The 24,457-nt window shown below is 59.5% G+C and overlaps 1 protein-coding gene across 1 annotated transcript in view; it reads right to left on the bottom strand.

Moving 5' to 3' along the window:
• The window catches only part of SORL1 (sortilin related receptor 1), a 152,796-nt gene that overhangs the window by 27,771 nt on the left and 100,568 nt on the right, over positions 1 to 24,457 (bottom strand). The window contains exons 26-38 of the mRNA XM_081113349.1: positions 23,571 to 23,696; positions 19,730 to 19,837; positions 18,500 to 18,631; positions 16,680 to 16,823; positions 15,946 to 16,080; positions 14,765 to 14,920; positions 10,781 to 10,930; positions 6,178 to 6,309; positions 4,855 to 4,981; positions 3,286 to 3,455; positions 2,039 to 2,151; positions 1,739 to 1,843; positions 989 to 1,061 (exon numbers count right to left, since the gene is read on the bottom strand). Of these exons, the coding sequence (XP_080969475.1) occupies positions 989 to 1,061; positions 1,739 to 1,843; positions 2,039 to 2,151; positions 3,286 to 3,455; positions 4,855 to 4,981; positions 6,178 to 6,309; positions 10,781 to 10,930; positions 14,765 to 14,920; positions 15,946 to 16,080; positions 16,680 to 16,823; positions 18,500 to 18,631; positions 19,730 to 19,837; positions 23,571 to 23,696 (1,671 nt within the window). The remainder of the gene's footprint in view (positions 1 to 988; positions 1,062 to 1,738; positions 1,844 to 2,038; positions 2,152 to 3,285; positions 3,456 to 4,854; positions 4,982 to 6,177; positions 6,310 to 10,780; positions 10,931 to 14,764; positions 14,921 to 15,945; positions 16,081 to 16,679; positions 16,824 to 18,499; positions 18,632 to 19,729; positions 19,838 to 23,570; positions 23,697 to 24,457) is intronic.

Genomic DNA, 24,457 nt, shown 5'->3' with positions numbered 1-24,457 from the left:
TCCAGTCAGTCATATTTTGACCCTGCTTTTGTGCGAGGACATGATACCATAATAAAAGCCCCAGGCAGGGGAATTCAGGACCCATCTTCAATCCCCACAGCACCTGCTCCAAAGCCTCCACTGGATTTGGCTGCCTCCCGGCCTGATCTCGACCAGACAGGGACTCTTAAGGACCCGGAGCCGATCTCTCACAGGTTCAGGCGAAGGTAAGATACCCAAGACATTCCACGCGACCTCCTGACTCCAACATCCATGCCCACAGTCCATCAACAAAGCCCCAGGCACCACGGCAACATCGGGAGCCACCTCTGCCCCCCCATCAGTGTGCACAGCCTCCACTTAATCACTTCCTTTCACCCTCACCAACTGTTTCCTGGGTTCCTGCTCGGGGCCAGCGGCAGAGCAGAGGGAGCGGAGCGGCCTCTGCCCTCGCGAGGCACCGGCCCCCAGCACGCGGGCCAAGCGCCACAGGCCCGCCTCGCTGCTGCAGGTTCACAGCGGCTCAGGCACAGTGTGGGGCAGAGGATCCGGCTCCTCTCCGCTGGCACTGACTAGGTGACAAGTGACGTGGCCTCTTTGCAGTCCCTCGTTTGTCCCTGCAGGTGATCTGAGGGGTCACTGAGCCAGCGGCTGTCCCTACACCAGCTCCTGGGCTGGACACAGCCACCTGCACGTTGACGGAGCTGCCGGAACACAGCCCAGCGCCAGACAGACATGCACACGAGGTCGTCACCTTCCGCAGAGGAGAGGTGCCTTCTCCTCCGTTTGGGGTGCTGGCGCAAACACAGCGGGCCAGGCCTGGTGGCCTCTGCAAACCCTTTGCATGTTGCATTAGAAGAAGTGCCCACTTCCCGTCACCCAGGGCGCCCGCGCCTGTGTTGGGGAAGAGGCCGTGTGACGCTCTCTAATCCCGCCCTCCTCCCCCAGGCACACCGAGTGCCTCTGCAGGTCGCTCTCTCCCCGGAATCTGCGACCTGGAACCACGCACCTCTTCCCCGTGTGGTGGTGATGGATTTGGAGTCGCTCCAGTTTCCTATTCCACGGCTCGTCACCGCAGCCACCTGTTCAAACAGAGTGAACTCTGCATGAAACACAGGCCGTAACCACACAGCCAGACTCCCAGGGGCCAAGGAGAGGCCTGGGCAGTGAGGTGCCACAGGTACAGGCAGGGGCCAGGATCCTCAGAGGCCCCGCACCTGAAAAAGGGAAAGAGGTGGGGGTGGGAGGCCTGGGGGAAAGGGAGCCGCAGCACTGAGGTCAGGACACGACTCTGGCCATGAAGCCCGGTTTCCCCGAGGAGCAGGGGAGTGTGCGCCCATAAATACACACGTAAGTGTGCACATACATGACAGCGGCGCTGAGCCTTACAGTGTCAAACATGTTTGCACAAACTCTCTCTCTTTTCTGCGGGGGATACTGACAGTGTGTTTTATAAGAACTTCACAGCACCCGTCTGCAAAGGCCTGGCACAGCTCTGCACGCCGTGAGGCTGCAACAGGAGAGGAGAGTTAGCAGAATATCGGGCAAAGCAGGGCTCCCAGAAACCCTCGGCTCTGAGGGGAGTCTGACTTCAGGTTCTCTAGGACGGGACGCGGGTAAGAGACAGAAGGAAACAGCGGCCCCAGGGCGAGGCCGGAATGAAGGTCTCAGGAAGGCAAGCAGGGCGCTGCGTGCTCAGGGGCAGCCCCGTCCCCCACGGCCTGAGCCCGCGTGAGCGAGGCTGCAGGGGGCAGCTCACCCTGACGGTGTACTGAGCGCCGACCAGCAAGTTCCTGATCTCTGTGACGTTGCTCGCTGCCCTCTGGGAGGCCCACGTCCTGGACCCGCTCCTGCTGTACTCCACCTGACGGGAGAAGAAACACGTGTTGGTGAAAGGCCATCACAGGTCGGGGCACCCTGACGCCTGGCAGGGGCCAGAGAGCCGACGGGAAACAGGAGCTGTTCTAAGAGGTGATCACTGTCCACGAGGTCACATCCCACCAAACCCTAGTCACACGGGAGACACGTCTGCTCCGCGGCGCGCCCAGGAGGCACTCACAATGTACTCTCGCACGAGGCCCTGGCTGTGGGCGGGAGGGGCCCAGTGGCCCACAATCGCTCCTTCCTCGTCCCGGGGCAGGGACAGCTGGAGGTTCCGAGGGGCGTCGGGCACTAGGAGAGAGGCAGGGGGTTAAACACGTCTGCGCACGGGTCCCTGGGGGAGTCCCGAGCTTCGCATGAGGACGAGGAGGGGTCTGGACCGGCCTGTGACCACTCCACCAGGCAGGCTGCTGCTGGCCCCCACACGACAGGAAAGGCTGGGCCTGGGGCTCAGCCTGCTCGTGGCTCCCGGGGCTGGTGCCACGAGGGCCGAGCCGCCCCTGACGGGTCTCCCCACCTCCCAGGGCCTCCCCGTATGAACCCCTGGGGAAAGACTCCAGCAAAGCTTCCAAAGCCCCCTCTTTTGGTTTGGGTTGAACCAATCCAGCCTTCGCTGGGAACCTCGGGGCACACCACCCGGGGCCCAGTCCAGGCCCTGCTGCTCTGCCTGCGCTGTCCTGGCCTCCTGAGGGTCCGAGGGCGCCCTTCACCTGGCTGCCCGCGGGTTCTGCAGGCTACTCGGCGCCAGGCCCCCTGAACGAGGTTCGTGTGAAACGCTCACACAGGTCCTGGGGCAGCAGCTAACACAGCGCTCACGAGGCCGTGGACGCGGGAGCCTCGGACACACGCGTGTGGGCAGTATGTTACACTGAGCCACACGCTCTGACATGCCTCATGTCTTAACGACGATGGGCTCTCAAGGGCCAAGCACTGGGAAACCCCTAAAGACAGAAGGCAGAAGCAGAGACTCGGTAACAAACGCAAAACAGGGCAGTGGAGGGCAGAAGCTGAACGCACCTTCGTAGGCCAATTGTGTGACTTAATAAGGGCAAACGTCCACCCTGGCACGTGTGGCTCAGTGGACAGAGCACTGGCCTGTGGATTAAAGGGTCCCGGATTTGATTCCGGTCAAGGGCACCTGCCCAGGCTGCGGGCTTGGTCCCCAGCAGGGGGCGTGTAGGAGGCAGCCAATCAATGATTCTCTCTCATCATTGATGTCTCTCTCTCTCTCTCTCTCTCTCTTCCTCTCTGAAATCAGTAAAATACACTAAAAAGAAGAACAAATGTCCAGCAACGTAGGCAGGACCACAGAGCAGTCGCCCTGCGTCTACGCCTGAGGCGGGTGGCCCCGCGCCCTCCCCGAGGGCCACAGGAAACCGAGACACCACGTCAGGCCTGTCGGGCGCAGGCACGGGCAGCACTTACGCCCCTCGGGGGTCCGCAGCGTCAGGATGTCGTTGGTGCTGTGCACCTTGCTCAGGCACTGCACCTGCACCTTCACCTGGTACGTGGTGTCCGGCTGCAGGACTCGGAGCCGCGTGTTGGTTTTGTTGCTGTGGGTCTCCAGGGTCTTCCAGAGGCTCTCCCCCACCACCCTGGCCCACAGAAGAGAGCAGGTCACACGGAGGCGGGCGGCGAGGGCCCACCCGTGAACAGAGCCCTTCCCTGCACAGCACAGTGCCGCTTTCTGCCCGAGGGAGACAGAACCCCTGAGACGGGAGGACCCGCTCCATCCCCCTGGAGACAGGGCCGCGGAGACGGGAGGACCCGCTCCCTCCCCCTGGAGACAGGGCCGCGGAGACGGGAGGACCCGCTCCCTCCCCCTGGAGACAGGGCCGCGGAGACGGGAGGACCCGCTCCCTCCCCCTGGAGACAGGGCCGCGGAGACGGGAGGACCCGCTCCCTCCCCCTGGAGACAGGGCCCCGGAGACGGGAGGACCTGCTCCCTCCCCCCGGAGACAGAGCCATGGAGACGGGAGGACCTGCTCCCTCCCCCCGGAGACAGGGAGGACCTGCTCCCTCCCCCCGGAGACAGGGAGGACCTGCTCCCTCCCCCCGGAGACAGGGAGGACCCGCTCCCTCCCCCTGGAGACAGGACCCCTGAGACGGGAGGACCCGCTCCCTCCCCCTGGAGACAGGGCCCCGGAGACGGGAGGACCCGCTCCCTCCCCCTGGAGACAGGACCCGAAGACAGGGAGGACCCGCTCCCTCCCCCTGGAGACAGGGCCCCGGAGACGGGAGGACCCGCTCCCTCCCCCTGGAGACAGGGCCCCGGAGACGGGAGGACCCGCTCCCTCCCCCTGGAGACAGGGCCCCGGAGACGGGAGGACCTGCTCCCTCCCCCCGGAGACAGGGAGGACCTGCTCCCTCCCCCCGGAGACAGGGAGGACCCGCTCCCTCCCCCTGGAGACAGGACCCCTGAGACGGGAGGACCCGCTCCCTCCCCCTGGAGACAGGGCCCCGGAGACGGGAGGACCCGCTCCCTCCCCCTGGAGACAGGACCCGGAGACAGGGAGGACCCGCTCCCTCCCCCTGGAGACAGGGCCCCGGAGACGGGAGGACCCGCTCCCTCCCCCTGGAGACAGGGCCCCGGAGACGGGAGGACCCGCTCCCTCCCCCTGGAGACAGGGCCGCGGAGACGGGAGGACCCGCTCCCTCCCCCTGGAGACAGGGCCCCGGAGACGGGAGGACCTGCTCCCTCCCCCTGGAGACAGAGCCATGGAGACGGGAGGACCTGCTCCCTCCCCCTGGAGACAGGGAGGACCCGCTCCGTCCCCCTGGAGACAGGGCCGCGGAGACGGGAGGACCCGCTCCCTCCCCCTGGAGATAGGACCCCTGAGATGGGAGGACCTGCTCCCTCCCCCTGGAGACAGGACCCCTGAGACGGGAGGACCCGCTCCCTCCCCCTGGAGACAGGACCCCTGAGACGGGAGGACCCGCTCCCTCTCCCTGGAGACAGGACCCCTGAGACGGGAGGACCCGCTCCCTCCCTACCTGTAGTAGACATTATACACACAGGAAGCAGAGGGCATCTTCTTGGGCCGCATCCAGGTCAAAGTGATATCCCCAGAGAAGTCGGCCGTCCACTGCAGGTGCTGCACCTTGTACACAGCCTGTTCATCTGAAGAGGAGGGACACAGGGAAGAGAGCTCACACATTCTTGGGTGTCAGAAGAGTCCAGAGGCTCCTGATGTGGGCAGACCTCCCTGACCTAGACGGCCAGACCACACTGACACCCTAAAGATGTCCCCAGGGCTTCCTAGCTTTCCCCTCCTTGTCTACACGCATTTAGAGCCACTTCTCAATAGAGGGGGCTGGGTACAGGCCTGTTGCAGACTAAACGTGTTCCCTCAGAACTCACGTGCTGAAAACTAACTCCGGGACGGCTCAGCGGGTGGGTCCCTGGGAGGTGGTTAGGTCATGAGGCTGGAGCCGCATGAATGAGCAAAGTGTCCACAAGAGACCTAGAGAGCTGCCTCGTTACCTCCCCGAGGACACAGTGGGAACCAGGAGACGGACAGGGAACCTGCTGGTGACTGGGTCTGGACGCTCGGTCTCCAGACTGAAAACTAAATGCCTCCTCTTTGTAAGCCACCCAGTCTGCATGCTCTGTGTGGCACCGAAGGGACTGAGGCCACTACTCAATTCATTCCAGATGGAAGTGCCAGGCCCTGTGGGAGCAACGGTGCAGCAGCCTGGGGTGGGGAGCCAGGAAAACAGGCTCAAGACCAGCCTTTCCCACAGGCATGGGGAGCTGGGAGCCTCCCCAAAGGCATGGGGAGCCTTTCCCACAGCATGGGGAGCTGGGAACCTCCCCAAAGGCATGGGGAGGCTTTCCCACAGGCATGGGGAGGCTTTCCCACAGGCACGGGGAGCTTTTCCCACAGGTATGGGGAGCCTTTCCCACAGGCATGGAGCTCTTCTCCCACAGGCATGGGGAGCTGGGAACCTTCCCACAAGCATGGGGAGCCTTCCCACAGGCATGGGGAACCTTCCCACAGGCATGGGGAGCCTTCCCACAGGCATGGGGAACCTTCCCACAGGCATGGGGAGCCTTCCCACAGGCATGGGGAGCCTTCCCACAGGCATGGGGAGCCTTTCCCACAGGTATGGGGAGCTTCTCCCACAGGCATGGGGAGCTGGGAACCTTCCCACAGGCATGGGGAGCTGGGAGCCACGCCAGGGGCTGGTTCAGACTGAGGACAAACTCAGAGGGTTCTCTCCAGTGGCCCCAAGGGATGAGGCTGTGCCAGGGGATAAGGCTGGGCCCTGGAGGGGTGGAGGAGGGCAAAGGGGGAGACCAGGCTGGGCACTCACCGCTGCAGGCCTGCTCGTCGCTCTCATCCGCACAGTCCAGGAAGCCGTCACAGCGCTCCGAGGGCCGCAGGCAGGCCTCACCGTCCGCGCATGGGAACTCGCCGCTCGCACAGGCCAGGGCACCACGTGTGGCTGCAACACAGGGGCCGTGCTGTGTGAGCATCTGTGGGTGTGGGAACAGGGTTTGCCCCGAGGATGAGCAGTGACTGAGCAGGCGTCACAGGGCCTGCTTCTGACGGGAACTGGCATCTGCTCTGTGACACTCGGAACCCTGGGGGCACACTGGGGCTCGATCCTGGCTCGGCATGATCTGCAGCAAACCACTGAACAGCACGAGCTCCGTTCCCATCTACAGAACCGGGGGACAATCCCATCAGTCGTGTCTCCCAGGGTCCAGGGGCAGCGGGAGGTCAGGATGCTTAACCATGTGTACGCCATAAGCATCTATAGACGCGAGTGGAAGACCTTTGTAAACTAAATTCAAAATGCTGTGGCAGTGAACTGGTTAAGGGGCTCTCTCTCTAGCCCCCAAACCGTGCTGTCATTTAGCCTGTTTGTCAGGTGAGGGAGCCTCCTGCCCGGAGGCCCACATTGGCCTCTTCCCAGCTGCAGCCCCAGATCAGGGTTCCTTCCTTAGAGATGCCAGTGCCCGCTGCAGCCCTGGCGGGCAGGATGCCGACAGTAATCGCTATTTCTGTCCCAGCGGCAGTCAGAATGACACTCGGATTTCCGGTTTGAGTCATGCTAATAATGACGCCATGATCACAACACTGAGTGGCACCCCTCATTATGTGTAGGTTTCAAAGTATTTACCAGGAAATGGAAGCGTGCACACAAAGAGCATTGAGTGACATGAGTGACACGACCCTACAGCGATGAACCGCAATCAGATTCCCGCTCCAGTTCTAAAGGAGGTAAGCTGCGTCAGGCTCTAAAGAGCAGGCAATGACCATATAATAGCAGATGATCGTCAAAAGGGAGAAGAGGAGGAAGGCTACAGAGAAGATATAAACCTCCTGCCCCACGTGAGTCTGGCTGACCCAGGGGCAGGGGTTCAGCCTCATTACAGGCTCCCACGGGCCTGCCCCGCTGGACGGGAGACGTCGGAACCCACCCACCAGGAGGAGGCCCTACAACCCTCCTGCTCCTCCAGCCAGAGACATCGACGTCGTAATCTGTGAGGCATGCTGCAGGTCACCTTACGTGGCCGGTGTCATTGAGCTAATGGCCCCGACGTCGGAAACGCATCCGGGATCATGGGGGGGGGGGCGGGGGACAATCCAACCGGGCGGCCCTGAGAGGCCCTCCAGACTGGGGTCGGAGAGGGGGTGAGGTCAGAAGCAGCACCTGAGACGGACCTGCTGGTCAGACGCGGAGGAAGGCACCTCTCGCAGCCAGAATAGCAAGGAACCGATCTCTCCTGCCGCCACCAGAGAAGCAGCCCTGCCCACATGCTGGTTTTAGTCAGGAAAACCTACATCTGATTTCCGACCCACAAACTATAGAAAGTAACTGCTTCTTACGATGTTAGGTTTGTGGTGACTGTTGCACACACTTGATCCTCTGACCTGGCGGTGCTACTGGGTTTCCAAGTTCCAATTCCCGTTCCTCTATTGGGACTCAAGGCCAGACTCCTCCTAGCTCCTTCTCCCCACCCCATGCAAAATGCACTCAATAGTCCATGACTACCCCGATATTACAAGAAATTACCCGAGATCACTAAGCCATGTAGATTCTGAGAGGATTTATAAAACAGATTCGTAACAGATCCTTCTGGGGGCTTCTAAACATCACCACGTCCTCAGAGCTGCCTAGCCCAGTGATGGCGAACCTATGGCCGCGTGTCAGAGGTGACACAAGAACTCTTTTTTTTGGTTGATTTTTCTTTGTTAAATGGCATTTAAATATATAAAATAAATATAAAAAATGTAAGTCTTTGTTTTCCTATGGTTGCAAAGACCAAAAAATTTCTGTAGGTGACACGGCACCAGAGTTAAGTTAGGGTTTTTCAAAATGCTGACGCACCGAGCTCAAAAGGTTCGCCATCACTGGCCTAGCCTGAGGCAGACACATGGAGCGGGGCGTGTGCAGTGTCTGCTAGCTCCGCGGCAATTCGTCAGCATCAGCCAGTGCTGAGGGATTCGATTCCAGAACAAGGTCAGGTGACCTGTTTCCTATCGGAAGCTGCCTCTGCTCCAAGATGCAGCAGAACCTGGATGATGCCAGGGGAGGGACGAGCAACCAGGACATTTAACTAGAGAGGAAAGGACACAGGAGCCGGGGGAGACGACAGAACCCTGCAGCAATGGTCTTCAACTGAGGAGTTTCCATGTGAAAGAAGAATTAAGACGTCTAGCATGTGTCTAGGATGGAAGTCCAGACTTCAGCTAAATAGATTTAAAAGACTAATTCTCAGTGAGAGAGGGAAAACATCACAACCACTTGGGAGGCTAATTACAGGCTGTCACCCCATCTCCTGGAAAATCACCATCTGATACGGTGTCCCATGCTGAGATGAAACTGGTTCTCCTTGGGGAGGTGGGAAGGAAACCGTTACAGATAAAACTGCACTAGAGTATTTAGAAATGGCTCGAGAACCACTGCTGTGACAGTCTCAGAAGCCCTAGATGGAATTCATTCACCCTTCTATCCATTCACCCACCCATCCATCTACCCACTGCTAACCCACCCACCCATCCATCCAGCCACCCATCTACCCACTACTAACCCAGCCACCCACCCATCCATCCAGCCACCCATTATCCACTACCCACCCATCCATCCATCTACCCACCACTAACCAGCCACCCACCCATCCATCTACCCACTGCTAACCCACCCACCCATCCATCCATCCATCCATCCACCCACCACTAACCCAGCCAGCCACCCATCCATCCAGCCACCCAATCCACTACCCACCCATCCATCCACCCATCACTAACCCAGCCACCCATCCATCCACCCACCCATCCATCTACCCACTGCTAACCCACCCACCCATCCATCCATCCACCCACCACTAACCCAGCCAGCCACCCATCCATGCAGTCACCCAATCCACTACCCACCCATCCATCCACCCATCACTAACCCACCCACCCATCCATCCATCCACCCACCACTAACCCACCCATACATCCAGCCACTCATTATCCATCTACCGACCCATCACCCATCCACCCATCTATCCATCCATCCAACAAACATTCAGGGGCATCTCCCAATGAATGAGATGAATAAGATGAAGAGGTGAGGTGTAAACCAGACAAAGGACCTGCCCTCAAAGAGCTTATCTTCTATTGAGAGAGACAGCAAAGAAGTAAACAAATGTGTGATTCTGGGTACCAGTAGTAATAAGAGCTACAAAGAGAGTAATAGTACGAGCGTGACGGGGACCGGGGGGCTGGGCGGGGAGAGTCACTTTTACAGGACAGGCAGGGAAGAGCTCTCTGCTCAGGAGAGGATTCGTTCAGAAAAGTCCAAGGTCCCCATCGCAGAATTATTCCATATGAGAAGAATGTCGTAAAATATAATCCAACAGCTGAGTAGTGAAGTGGGAAGATGTCTGAGGTTCATGAAACATGCCTCAAAATTTTGAAAGTGGGAAAACATAGGGTTTAAGTTAGAAATGAGGTCGTCATGATCTCTGAAAGTCTTGACCTGGTGATTAAACATGTATCAATGGGCACGTGGAACAGAGTGCGGGTGCTCAGGGGCTGTCCTCTAAGAGGAGTCAGGCCGCACTCATCTCATTTCCTCTCAGACAGGCTCTGAGATTAGTGAGTCACACACTCGTCGGAGAGCACATCTAGGTTTTAAGAACCTTAACTAAGCAACATCCTTAAGAAAAGGCAGATTTAAAACCAGCTAAACTTATTTAAAGAATGAATACCAATCAATGAGTTCATCTTACCCAGAAGGAAGGTCTTATTCCAACTCCTTGTTGTTAACTATTTTCCATCTTATTGTGATTAATTCCTCGGCTCAGATATTCCTGCTATTATTTTGACAAGTGTGGGTTAAATCTGACCTGTTACCTTAATGTCCCAATGGTATACATTTTGTTCTTTTAATGAAATGTGAAATTTTACACTAATCCTCATCTAATTTCTCCGTGTTATTTTGGAGTACTCACTCTATAAGAACTTTCAACAAGACATGATAAAAAGATAACAACTTTGGCCCTGGCCGGTTTGGCTCAGTGGATAGAGCGTCAGCCTGTGGACTGAAGGGTCCCAGCTTTGATTCCGGTCAAAGGCACATGCCCGGGTTGCAGGCTTGATCCCCAGTAGGGGGCATGCAAGAGGCAGCCGATCAATCATTCTCTCTCATCATTGATGTTTCTATCTCTCTCTCCCTCTCCCTTCCTCTCTGAAATCAATTAAAATAATAATAATAAGCAGATAACTTTGTACCCAAAACCACCCCCCAAATAAATAAATACTAAATAAATACTCCAGTCTGTTACTGATGGCATGTCCTCTCTGAAGCCTAATTTTCCTATCCCGTAGTAGAGATGATACCAAAAGGACAAGGTGAGTGAGACGAACGACACCCGGTAACGGCACCCCCCTCCCCCCGGGCTGAGCCCCCAGCTCACGGCAGCCGGCCTCGTCCTGGCCTCCCGGGCAGTCGCGGCGGCCATCACAGCGCCTCCAGTTGGGGATGCACGTCCTTGGCGGGTGGCACTCGAACTCAGACCGGCCACACTGCCCGAGCTGGATGGGCACGGAGGCAGCAGTAACACCGGCTAGAAAAAGACATTTTTACAATTTACTTTTTAGAACGGAGGGAGCTGGCCAGCAACAGTAACCAATTCCACGCATTGGGAGCTTAGTGTCTCAAGAATGACTACGAGGACCTGAGACCGACGTGAGTTCCGGAAAAGACACTGACTACACACAGGCATCTAATTTTGCTCTCTCACGGGAACCTAAAAAGACAAGAGCAACACGATTCTGAGAGCTGGGAAGCAGCCAGCCAGTGATGGGTGCCGAGAGAGACCAAGAAGCTGTAACCTCTCCGAGCTGTCAGGGAGAAAGCTAAGAACCAGCTAGATCAATGTCACAGAATCTTCAAAAAGCTTGAAATTGGTATCTCAGTCTGGGATGGAGAAAAACAGAACTCCAACACGAGGGAGGAAAAGTGAGTCCTCAGGATGAGGGAGAAGTGACAGCTCAGAGAGTCACCTGTGTCCCGGGCAGAGGGCAATCAGGATGAACTCACAGCCAAGCTCACTGTGTCCGCGGCTCCTGCACCATCACGTTCACCCGACAAAGCTACTGGAGGGCGTGCTTCAGCCAAACAAGGGAGTGAACCAAGAAAAAGCAGGACACACAACCCAGAAAACAGCATCTACATCAGGGAGAAGTCAGAGAGCATTCCCAGGAGGCAGAGAAGTCCCAGGGCTGGGCATGCTGCCCAGAAGAGAGGCCCAGCTGGGAGGAGGGGGAGGCCCAGGTGGGAGGAGACCCAGGTGGGAGGAGAGGAAGGCCCAGGTGGGGGAGGGGGAGGCCCAGGTGGGAGGAGGCCCAGGTGGGAGGAGGGACAGGGTCCAGGTGGGAGGAGGGACAGGGTCCAGGTGGGGGGAGGGAGAGGCCAAGGTGGGGGTGGGGGAGACCCAGGTGGGAAGAGAGGAAGGCCCAGGTGGGAGGAGGGGGAGGCCCAGGTGGGAGGAGAACCAGGTGGGAGGAGAGGAAGGCCCAGGTGGGGGAGGGGGAGGCCCAGAGCGGGTGGGGGAGGGCTAAGACACGCTGGAGCTGAGGATCATCTGATGTGTTGACTCTGGGAAATTACTGGAGGCTCCTGACAGGTGGCGAGCACTAGCAAATGGTACACTTAACCCCGCTAACAAGACACCACACAGCAACCACTCAACTTTTACAGTCTGTGTCTGCATAGTTTAACTGAATTTCCAAAGGGGCCTCTCCCACCCCTGCACTCTGCGGAAACAGGTCTGAGGAGAAGAGTGGCAAACATGAGGCTAACGAGCTCGGCCACAGTCAGTCCTGGCACTCACACCTGCACCACAGGGAGCCTGTAGAGGGTTCTGGTACAGGGGCGGGGACAATCTCGCATCATGTGCGGCTTCGGGGAACCAGCAGGTGACTGTCCCACTGAGTGACATGCGACAGCGAGACACCACCGAGCCAAAGGTGCTCCAACAACGTGCATCAGAAACACAAATCTTCACGAAAGCTGAAGGGACACCTAACCAGGAGTCTGTTCATTCATGGGGTTAGTCGGAACTCGCTAGTTTCTTAACGTCTGCATTAGAGTTTCAACATTCAAATACACTGAGAGAAGGATGATCCAGTTACTGAATAGGGAGGCGGGCCTTGGGGGGAAGCAGAGCTCCAAGTGTTTTGTTTTTGGGGTTTTCCAATCAGTTTAATTTGAGAAGCATGTATGGGATGCCTAATTATTTGCCTATTATTGTGATACGCACAGTGATGGAGTCAACGTAGCATGCATGACCCCCCACAAGGTACACACGTCACTGTGGGCAGAAGATATTTACACACATGGAACATGTAGGAAGCAGTGGCCAGCCGATCAGTCAAGAATCAGAAGGCACTTCACTGAGGCTGGGAAAGAGATCGACATCATGTAAAGGCTCCGCGAGGAGGGGCTGGAAGGAGGAATCCCGCACTCATGGCCTGTGAGCACATGGGAGCTCCTGGCTCCACCTGGGAGCCCCGAGCCTGTGCCTTTATGGCCACCCTCCCCCGCCCCCCACCCGCCGGAATTCGGTCGCAGGGGAGCTGGGGGCGGCTCAGAGAAACACTGACCACATCCTGGTCTCTCCAGCTGTGAAACCCATGCCCTGCCTGTTGGACGGTGGGCGTCGCTGGAGGGAAGTAGGGGAACCTTGTCCTCCAGGGCCAAGGAGGAAGAGGACTCTGACAAAGCAAACCGGGCGGAAGGAACGCGGGTGAGAGCAGGCGCGGAGCCGCAGCGGGCCCAGCACCGTGTGAGAAGCCATGGGCAGGGCAGGGGCTAGCCTAGCCCCTGGACCGAGGACAAAGGGAGCCCTGAAGCCTCCGAGCAGGGCAGGGCAGCGGCGTGGGGCTCTTCGGGAGGAGGAAAAGCAGGTGGCAGCCGAGGAATGTGCCAACAAAAGCCTGGCAAACAGCTCTTGGGATAACTGAGCCTGAAGCAGCACCCTTGCCTCTGGATGCGGATGGGGTCTCCTGCGTCCCAGCCTCCTGCGGCTGGGCCACTGCACGCGTTCAGCCGCCGCTGGTCCGGCCACTAGATGGCAGGGCTCCCCCGCCTTTCGGTAGGAGAGCCGGCCAAAAGCAGGGAACCTGGCTCCCGCCCACACCAACACCAACACCCCCACCCCACCCCCTGCACCGCTCCATGGCAGTTCCTGGGAGGAGAGCAAAGGTGCCCCAACGCAGCGAGTGGGAGACGGGAGGCTGCCCTCTCTGGCAGGAAGATCACAGGGCAATTATAGGAGACGAGACACCCCAGTTCCAGTTCCCATGAGTCCCCCTGCTCTGCAGTGAGGAGCAGCCTGGCCTCTGAGCTCAAAGTCCCAGAAAGCGGGCACCAGCCTGGCCCTGCAGTGCCAGGGTGACCCCGAGGTCCGCCCCGCAGAGCAGGTGCCAGGGTGACCCCGAGGTCCGCCCCGCAGAGCAGTGCCAGGGTGACCCCGAGGTCCTCCCCACAGAGCAGGTGCCAGGGTGACCCCGAGGTCCTCCCCGCAGAGCAGTGCCAGGGTGACCCCGAGGTCCTCCCCGCAGAGCAGTGCCAGGGCGACCCCGAGGTCCGCCCCGCAGAGCAGGTGCCAGGGTGACCCCAAGGTCCTCCCCGCAGAGCAGGTGTGAGGGTGACCCAGAGGTCCGCCCCGCAGAGCAGTGCCGGGGTGACCCCGAGGTCCGCCCCGCAGAGCAGTGCCAGGGCGACCCCGAGGTCCACCCGCAGAGCAGTGCCAGGGCGACCCCGAGGTCCGCCCCGCAGAGCAGTGCCAGGGTGACCCCGAGGTCCTCCCCGCAGAGCAGGTGTCAGGGTGACCCCGAGGTCCGCCCCGCAGAGCAGTGCCAGGGTGACCCAGAGGTCCGCCCTGCAGAGCAGTGCCAGGGTGACCCAGAGGTCCGCCCCACAGAGCAGGTGCCAGGGAGACCCCGAGGTCCGCCCCGCAGAGCAGGTGCCAGGGTGACCCAGAGGTCCGCCCCGCAGAGCAGGTGCCAGGGTGACCCCGAGGTCCTCCCCGCAGAGCAGGTGTGAGGGTGACCCCGAGGTCCGCCCCGCAGAGCAGTGCCAGGGTGACCCAGAGGTCCGCCCCGCAGAGCAGTGCCAGGGCGACCCCGAGGTCCACCCGCAGAGCAGTGCCAGGGCGACCCCGAGGTCCGCCCCGCAGAGCAGGTGTCAGGGTGACCCCGAGGTCCTCCCCGCAGAGCAGGTGTCAGGGTGACCCCGAGGTCCTCCCCGCAGAGCAGGTGCCAGGGTGACCCCGAGGTCCGCCCCGCAGAGCAGTGCCAGGGTGACCCCGAGGTCCTCCCCGCAGAGCAGGTGCCAGGGTGACCCTGAGGTCCGCCCCGCAGAGCAGGTGCCGGGCAGAGGGCACTGCACTCACCAGGCGAAGGGCAGGCTTCCTCGTCCGAGCCGTCCGCGCAGTCCCGGTAGCCATCACACACCCAAATGTCCATCACACAGGCCCCGCCGCTGCAGCGGAAGTAATTAGGTGGACACGTGGAGGGCCCAGGAGTGGGGGAGGGTAGAATCTGTGAATCTGAGGAAACACCAAGAAAAAACAGAAAGAGTTACAAGAAGTTCAATTTGAGACCAAAATAGGTCCAAGCTCGTGCGGACGCCCATTTCAGCTGTACCACCCAGCCACGTGCCCAGGAGGTTCTGAGCCGCAGCTCCTCTCAAAACCACCAGCCTGGTGGTCAGAGTGGACCCTGCTTTTCCTCTCCGGAGAGCCCCTCACCTGCTGCATCTGACTTGAGCTAATCACACTCAGATGCGTTTGCTTTGAAAGGAAGGTGACTCAGATGCACAGGTGGGGGGTGGAACACTGTTCTGGTTCATTCCACCCACGACAGCCACCCAGAGGCTTGGCTCAGAGACAAGAAAACCACAAGCAAAAGGGACAGCATGCACCGCACCTCAGTGCCTCTCGACTGCGCCGAGGGCCATGGCTCCAAGGCCCTGGAGCACCAGGGCGCGTGGAATGAGTCCCCGGGCACCTGGGTCCAATGAGGCACCAGGCACCAGGCACATGGCCCCGGGGCACCAGGGCACCAGGGCACGTGGAACCGAGGCTCTGAAGCACCAGGCATGTGGCCCCGGGGCACCAGGGCACCAGGGCACATGGAACCGAGGCTCTGAAGCACCAGGCACATGGCCCCGGGGCACCAGGGCACCAGGGCACGTGGAACCGAGGCTCTGAAGCACCAGGCACGTGGCCCCGGGGCACCAGGGCACGTGGAACCGAGGCTCTGAAGCACCAGGCACGTGGCTCGAGGCACGTGGCCCCCGAAGAGCCTGGTAAAATGCGGGCTCTGGGGGAGGTCGGACATTCTGGCTGCGCTGAGGAAAGACCAAGGCTGCTGGTCTGAGGCCACACCGGGAGCAGCCAGGCCCCGGGTCCTTCCCGCACCTGTGAACTGTGGGGTACGTAGCCCCAGAAATGGAAGCAGCCACTCTAGTAACCAACTAAGAAGGGGACAGAACTCAGAGAGCTACCCCCCGAGTCATGAAAGGGGCCGGGCCCCTCCGAGGCCGGCCGTGGGCGGCGTGGGGACCACCTACCTACACAGGCCTCCTCGTCGGACCAGTCCCCACAGTCATTCTCACCGTCGCACCTCCACCGGCTGGGGATGCAGCGGCCGCTCTCACACCGGAACTGGAAGTGGCGGGAGCAGTTGGGGGCTTCGGTGGGGCTTTCTGGGGAAAAACACAGCATCCGCTGTGGGCCCCGCCCAGCGTGAACGTGAAGCTGCGCTGTACGCACAGCCTCCTCCACACCGAGTCCCAGGGCAGCCGCCCGCCACCAGGTGGATCAGGCAGCCTCTGGGACCCAGCGCTGACACACTCAGGAAGAGCCCGCCTTCCCGGACCCGACTCGGGTGTCTCGGACCCACATGTCCATGGATCTCGCAAATGACACCGAGTGTTCAATTTTCACACTTTACCAAAGGAACGGCCTTGCTCCTGCTAACACAGAGGTAACAGTGGTGCGATTCCATTGGCATCTACGACCTGTAGGAGCAGAGGGGAGCCTCCTCCGCAACATTTACCACGTAACGCCTCCCTCCCACGCTTCACAGAGCACCAAGTCCCCGACTCAGTGAAATGGAATCAGCCACCTCTAGTCCCGCTAGGGGTCGGGGCCAGTTCACACGCAGTCTCCTACATGGAGATTCAAGAACTGGCAGGAAATACTGCCAAGGGAGGCGGCGGGAAGGTGGGGTGCAAGGGCGGTAGTGAGGGCCCTCCTCGACCACAGGGGCCGCGGCCCCAGAGCAGGCGTGAGAGGCACAGACCTGCGGCCTCCCCACAGCTGGCTTCGTCCGAGTAGTCGCCGCAATCGTCCATGCCGTCGCACTTCCAGACCACACTGATGCACACGCCGTTCTGACACTGGAAACTGAACTCGTCACAATCCTTGTGGAACTCAGGGTCTTGGGCTGGACAAGAGACAAATGTCCGTGAGATCCCGGCTACCTCGTCACCGAAGAGTTCATAGTGACGCGGCTGCGGCAGGAGGAAGAGGGAGTCTCCATCCAGAGACTGTCGCTGGAGAAGTCCTGAAAGCAGGTCAGAGGTGAAGGCGTCCCCCGAATCGCAGAATTCGGAGATAAGGTCATTATTTATTTACTAGAAGCCTGGTGCACGGATTCGTGCACCGGTGTGTGGGGGGGTCCCCTTGCCCTGGCCTGTGGGGATCAGGCGAGACCAGCTCTCCGACATCCCCTGAAGAGTCCCGGATTGCAAGAGGGCACAGGCCAGGCCGAGGGACCCCACAGGTGCGTGGTCAGGGCCGGGGAGGGACCATGGGGGGCTCCCGGGCATGTTGGGCCCATCTCACCCAGTCTCCATCAGCCAGACCCCAGCAGCAAGCTAACCTACCAGTTGAGCATCTGCCCCCACTGGTCAGTGCGTGTCATAGTGACTGGTCGAACGGTTGTACACTTAGCATATTAGGCTTTTATTATTTGGGATTATTATTTTTTTTGTTAGTCCTCACCCAAGGATAATCTTCCATTGGTTTTCAGGGAGAGTGGAAGAGAGAGGGAAAGACAGAGAGAAATATCAATGTGAGAGAAACACATCAACTGGTTGCCTCCTGTACGCACCCCGACCAGGGCCGGGGTGGGGAGAGTCAGCAATCAAGGTCGGTGCCCTTGCCCAGACTCTAACCTGGGACCCCTTGTCTGGGCCGACGCTCTATCCACTGAGCCAAACCAGCCAGGGCTGTAAATAAGGTCTTAAGTTAAAGGGAGGTCCTCAGGGTGAAATTCTGACTCAATATGACTGAGGTCCTTAAAAGGAGAGGAGATGGGGACACAGACAGGCACAGGGAGACCATGTGAGAACCTGGGAGATGCTGGGCACCTACCCATCGGGAGACAGGCTTCGGAGGAGAGCAAACCTGCCAACACTCTGAGCCTGAGTCCCAGGCTCCCGGGCCAGAGGAAATGCATTTCTGACATTTAAGTTGCAGTCCATAGTCCCTCATTGGGGCCGCCCAAGCCAACGAATGCCGCACGCACTTCCTGCAGGGCCATCCCAGCAGGCGGCCCAGCAGACACCAGGCTCCGCCTGCTCGGGGCACCCGGTCCCGGAGACAGGCAGGAAGGCTGACACACTGTGCAACATGGGACAAGAGCTGTGAAGCCACGAGCAGGCGAGGCCTCCAGGGATGGGCAGGAGAGCCCGACAAACCCAGGCCACACCCCATCTCTCCTGTGTGTGCACCAGCAGCTACTACGCATGACTCCTGAGGCAGGAAACGTGTGTCTTCCCCAGAAAATGCAAGACCAGCCCTGGCTGGTTTGGCTCAGGGGACAGAGCGTCAGCCTGCGGACCGAAGGAGCCTCGGTTTAGTTCCAGTCAAGGGCACACGCTCAGGTTGTGGGCTCAGTCTCCCGTAGGGGGCGTGCAGGAGGCAGCCGATCAATGATTCTCTCTCATCATTGATGTTTCTATTTCTCTCTCTCTCTTCCTTCCTCTCTGAAACCAATCAAATATATTAAAATGTTGAAAATAAAAAAAGAAATGCAAGACTGGAAATGTAAAATCAAATCTGTAACTAGAGGCAGCACCTCCCCACGCGAACCTGCCCCCAGGGCCGCCCACTCACAGCAGCCGGCAAAGGCAGCGTCCTCGTCCGAGCCGTCCCGGCACTGCACGACCCCGTCACACACCATGGAGTGGAACAGGCACTGCTGGCGGTTCTTGCACACGAAGTCCATGAAGCGGGTGCAGAGAGGCTCTGAAAGGGGAGGGGGAGAGGCCCTGAGCACAGGGTGGGAGCTCACGGGCCCTGGGCCCACACACCTGGCACAGTGCTCGCCCGGGAAGCTGCCGTGAGAGCCGCCAGGTACCGAGCGCGTGGTTTATGGCCAGCCCTGACCTGAGCACCTGATGCAAAAGGACACGACTGAGCTCTCAACACAACCCAAGAGCTTTCACTGTCCTGCTTCCAAATGGGAACGTGGGCGGCGGCAGTACGTGTTCTGCAAGCTGAGGAGGGCGGAGCCAAAGCCGAACTCCAAAGCTGTCTGACATCCCAGCCCCTGTCAGTGTGACAGTGACTCACACAGGGGCTGACAGGCTGCTGTGAGGGCCCCATGTCGGACTGAACTGTACCCACCTCCCCCAATGTGTACGCTGAAGCCCTAACTCCCAACGGGACTGTATTTGGAGACAGGCCTTTAAAGGGGCAATTAAGGTCAATGAAGTAAATACAGTTAAAAGCAGCAAATGGACGCTAAATGGGCCAGGGCAGAGCTCAGATCCAATAGGACCAGTATTACTTTTTCTTTTTTCTTTTTAATACATTTTTATTGATATCAGAGAGGAAGGGAGAGGGAGAGAGAAACATCAGTGATGAGAGAGAATCACTGATTGGCTGCCTCCTGCATGCCCCACTGGACATGGAGCCCACCACTTGGGCATGTGCCCTGGTGAGGAATTGAACCATGACCTCCTGGTTCATAGGTCGACACTCAACCGCTGAACCACCCCGCCAGGCAGGAGCAGTGTTCTTACAAGAAGAAAGACCGGAGATGCAAGCCCAGAGCCGAGGCCACAGGAGGACGCGGAGGTCAGTCGGGGGCCCGGACTCAGCCTCAGCCACAGCCACCAGGGCACCCACCCCCCTCCAGCCACCTGCAGGTTCTGACTCGCCAGCCTTCATCGCCGCAGGGGACAAGCCCAAACCAAATGCCCCTCCAGGGGCTCTGCTTCTCGGGAGACTTTCCCTCGCAGTCAGGGGCAGCGCGGTTAAAGCGAAGGACACGTCGCTACCACAGAGATTCATCCACGGTGTACTCCCTTCATACCCACCACCGCGCGCCGGGGGACTCACCGCAGCGCTGCTCGTCGGAGCCATCGGCGCAGTCCTGCAGGCCGTCGCAGTGCTTGCTGGAGGGGAGGCAGGTGCCGTTCGGGCAGCGGAAGCCGTTGCACCTCTTCTCTGAAACGGAAAGAGGAGCGTGGCCATGAGGAAACGCAGGCGCCGGGAGGCCCGGACTTGTCCTGGCCCCGAGGGCGGCTTGTCCCGCGCCCTCACCGTGACAGGTGCGCGCTGTGGCCAGCAGAGCTGCCTGGAGAAACGCAGCCTGCCCGCACAGGAAGCAACGTCAGCGCCGGCCCTTCCCCGAGACGCTGCCCGGGCGGAGCACCCGAGGGTGCAGCCAGCGGGCACTGACCACCAGGAAGAGCTAAGAAGCGCTGGGGACACGTGGCCTCGCTCGGGCGTGTGAGAAGCAGTGCGAACAACAGGCAGCGCACACGCCCGTGGAGGAGCAAATGGTGCGCAGCCCTGAGCCGGCACACGCCCGGCTGTGCGGAGGCCCCTGCCGTTTCCTGGGCGCACAGGCTGGAGCTGGACGGGAAGGTGTTTCCTGTGCAACTTCAATACTTCTCCCATTTCAAACCATGTGAACGTGTTCCCCACTCAAAAAATTCAAGTCCGCCGAAACCGATTTGGCTCAGTGGATAGAGCGTCAGCCTGCAGACTGAAAGGTCCCAGGTTCGATTCCGGTCAAGGGCATGTACCTTGGTTGCGTGCACATCCCCAGTAGGAGATGTGCAGGAGGCAGCTGATCGATGTTTCTCTCTCTCATCAATGTTTCTAACTCTCTATCTCTCTCCCTTCCTCTCTGTAAAAAATCAATAAAATATATTTAAAAAATAAAAAAATTCAAGTCCATCTTGTTTAAAGAGTAAAAGCTTCAGTGAAGAGAAGAGAAAACGTCGTCCTGATTAGAAGCCTTGGTGTTGGAAGTTCTCCTCCATCACTCACTCTGAATTCTTTATGAATTCTACGCCAAAGCCCCTTTGGATAAAGTTTGTCCCAGAAATGTGCAGAAACGTGGGTTTCCGCCTCAGCACAGAATCTAGCCCCGGTCAGCTTCCCGAGCAGAGCCACGCCAGCAGGCGAGCGCACACAGCCTCGGTGCACCGCACCAGGAGGGCCAGGGGTAAGGCAGGAAAATGTGCTTTAAGCCCTGGCCTGTTTGCTCAGTGGATAGAGCGTCGGCCTGCAGACCTAAGGGTCCCAGGTTTGATTCCGGTCAAGGGCACAAACCTCGGTAGCAGGCTCCTCCCTGGCCTGGATCCTGGTTGGGGAGCCTGCAGGAGGCAACCAATCCATGTGTTTCTGTCACATCGATGTTTCTCTCTGTCTTTCCCTCTCTCTAAAAATCAATAAATCAATGGAAAGATATTCATGGGTGAAGATTAAAAAAAAGAAGAAAATATGCTTTAATCCTGTAAAAAGTAATCATTCCTAAGAAATTATTTGGGAGACATCAAACAGAAACCGATAATGAGTGCCGCAGTTGGAGCAATAGGCCAGAGTCTGAAAGTTGAAAAGTATAAAATTAAAACGACATGAGGTGACTCCCACTCGTGAAGCTTGTGAAAGCGAAGGAAAGAGGTGATGCCTAGGACCCCGGGGAGACACAGCACATCTCAGATGGACACGCCTGTCAGGATAACAACTTGGAACCGCTAATGAGAACACGGGACCAGTGAGAACGTGGACCCTCCCAGACCACCTGGAGACGCCCGAACGGGGCCCGAGGCTGGGGGCCGGCGGCAGCCGCAATTCCGGTGCCCTGGGACCAACCCTGCAGACGAAGGGACGGCTACACCTCAGGGTAAAAGTACGCCTTCGTTCCCAGGACATGTGCAGTTTCACTATGCCAACCAGGGCGACACCGAACACACCTGGAGGTCCAGCTGGGGTGCAGCTAAGTAAGTGATAGTAACACGACGGGAATACACATCTGCCACTGGAGTGCTAACTGCACAAGCACAGATGCATAACAACGTGTAGATGACGCCCATTCCATGGAAGTTTGGAACGTACGGTGTAAATAATGGGAATAATACACTGGTCTCTGCCTCTGGCTGCTGGCACAGAGCTACTAAAACCCTCGCATTTCCCTGGTGGACACGAGTGTCCTGTTCTTAGATCACACCGGGCGGTTCCTGCACAAGGTCAGGAAGCGGGGCCTCCCACCTCCCTGCTCCAGGAGGAGAGAAGGAAGAAGACGGGGAGTGCGCCAGGCGGGCCGTATGGTGAAGATTCCATAGAACCAGAGTCCAGGCCCAGAGTGTCCAGGCTGCTGAGTGCTGGTGGGGCTGGGGGCTGGGGCGGCACCTGGAGAGGCACGGAGCTCTGCCGCCTTCCCACACCTGCCCTGTGCCTCTCTTCCTTCCAATGCTCGCCTCCACCCTCCGTCATCCCTTCCATGATAAACCAGTGTTTCTCTGAGGTCTGTGAGATGTTTCAGCAAATGACCAAACCCAGGCAGGGAGTCCTGGGAGCCCAGGCTCACAGCTTCGGGCAGGAGTGCAGGGGAAGCTGGGGTTGGGGTCGGCACTAAAGTGTGTGTCGGGGGGTGGTGGGGGCAGGGGGGCGCGGGGCGCAGGGAGGCTTGCAGGACTGAGCCCTGAATCTGCGAGGTCCGATGCAAGTAGCTCAGGGAAAACAGTGCCACAGTCAGGCCAGGGGGCCCCAGCTGGTGCTGGAGAACTGTCCGGAAGCCAAGAATTCTGTGCGCACCCGAGCCAAGGGCAGCCACGGGAGGGCTTTCTGCAGACGGAGAGCTGGGCAGGGCAGGAAGCCTGGACACTCTGGTGCGAAGCAGCGTTCTCTAGATGGTGCTTTTGCGGCAGCCGTTCTGTGGTGAAGGCGACTGACTATCTCGGGATTCTGTTTAAGTCAATTATGCGGAGAAAGGCCTGTTTGGGGCTAGGAGCCATGCTCTCTGAGGCCGCAGCAAAGTACCAGCTACTTTCTTCAAAGCTGCGCAGAAAGCCTGAGCCACGTGCCTGCCTGGGAACTGGCTGCACCACATCCCGTGTGTCCTATGGCACTGCCACCGTGGGCGCAGGTACACTTAGCTGTCAGTGTGGGCACCCGGGCACACTTGGCTGTCATTGTGGGCACCCGGGCACACTTGGCTGTCATTGTGGGTACACGGGCACACTTGGCTGTCAACGTGGGCACCCGCGCACACTTGGCTGTCACTGTGGGCACCCGGGCACACTTAGCTGTCAGCGTGGGCACCCGGGCACACTTAGCTGTCAGTGTGGGCACCCGGGCACACTTGGCTGTCAGCGTGGGCACCCGGGCACACTTGGCTGTCAGTGTGGGCACACGGGCACACTTGGCTGTCAGCGTGGGCACCCGGCACACTTAGCTGTCAGCGTGGGCACCCGGGCACACTTAGCTGTCAGTGTGGGCACCCGGGCACACTTAGCTGTCAGTGTGGGCACCCGGGCACACTTGGCTGTCAGCGTGGGCACCCGGCACACTTGGCTGTCAGCGTGGGCACACGGGCACACTTGGCTGTCAGCGTGGGCACCCGGGCACACTTAGCTGTCAGTGTGGGCACCCGGGCACACTTGGCTGTTGGCATGGGCACCCGGGCACTCCTGGCTGTTGGCGTGGGCACTCAGGCATGCCTGTCAGCATGGGCACCCGGGCACTCCTGGCTGTTGGCGTGGGCACCCAGGCATGCCTGGCTGTCAGCATGGGCACCTGGGCACTCCTGGCTGTCGGCATGGGCACCTAGGCACACTTGGCTGTCAATGTGGGCACCCGGGCACAGCAGGGCAGTGCTCATGTCCTGCTTCTTCCTGAGCGGTGGACGCTAGAGATGCCCAGGAGCGGACCGAGCGTGCATACTTACCGCAGCTGGCGGGGTCCTCGTCGGAGCCGTCCTGGCAGTCCAGGTCCCCGTCGCAGGCCCAGCGCCGGGGGATGCAGTGCCCGTTGCGACACTGGAAGTTGGACGCCTCACAGGTGTGGTAGACGGCTGCCGGCAACGAGAAGAGAGAACAGTCAGCGCCCTCCTCTCGCTCCCCCTCGACCTCCAGGAGCTGCTGAGGGGGGGCTGCCTGGCGCCTGAGTGAGTGGTGGGCACAGCCTCCTGCAGGGCGGCACCTGAGGCGGCGGGATCACCATGTTACACAAGCAGAGGGACCTGCTAAAAGCTGTGCTTCCACCACCAGGGGGAGCGCCATTCCCCTGCGGCAGCTGGAACGGGCCTGGGGACTCAGACACATGCCCACAGGCACAGGGGGGCACGGACTGGCACCAGGCTGCCCAGGGCCAGAGCCCGTGCTTCCACTCGTCTTCGCTACTTTAATTCTCACGTAACCCCTCGCTCCTGTCGGCCCCAACGACCGGAGACTCCGTGGCAGGTGCCAGAGCCCGGCCCTAGCCCTGCCCGCCCCGTCCGGGCCCGTGTCACCCACTGTCCTGCCATCGAAGGACCTGGACGCTTGGAAGGACCTGCCCAGTTTCAAACGTGGAAAACCTTATGTCCAAAAGCATAACAGATTTTCCACCATCACAAGGAAAGCAAGCCCAGAACCGGGACTTGGCTACCTTTCTGGACCGTCGAGAGCAACGTCTGCCAGGCAACCAGGGTCGCTGGTACCCACGGCAACCACCACAGAACGGAGGCAAGGGGGACGGCATGCGCGCGGTCAGCGAACAGCCTCCTGGGCACGCGGGGCTGCGGCCACAGCAAGTCATTGAGAAACATCTCAAAGCCTTGGGCGAGGACCAGGT

This window comes from Myotis nattereri (genome assembly GCF_964212035.1).
Source record: "Myotis nattereri genome assembly, chromosome: 19".
NCBI lineage: Eukaryota > Metazoa > Chordata > Mammalia > Chiroptera > Vespertilionidae > Myotis > Myotis nattereri.
Note: the sequence above shows the minus strand (reverse complement) of the source record. Positions and strands in the feature narration are given on the sequence as shown.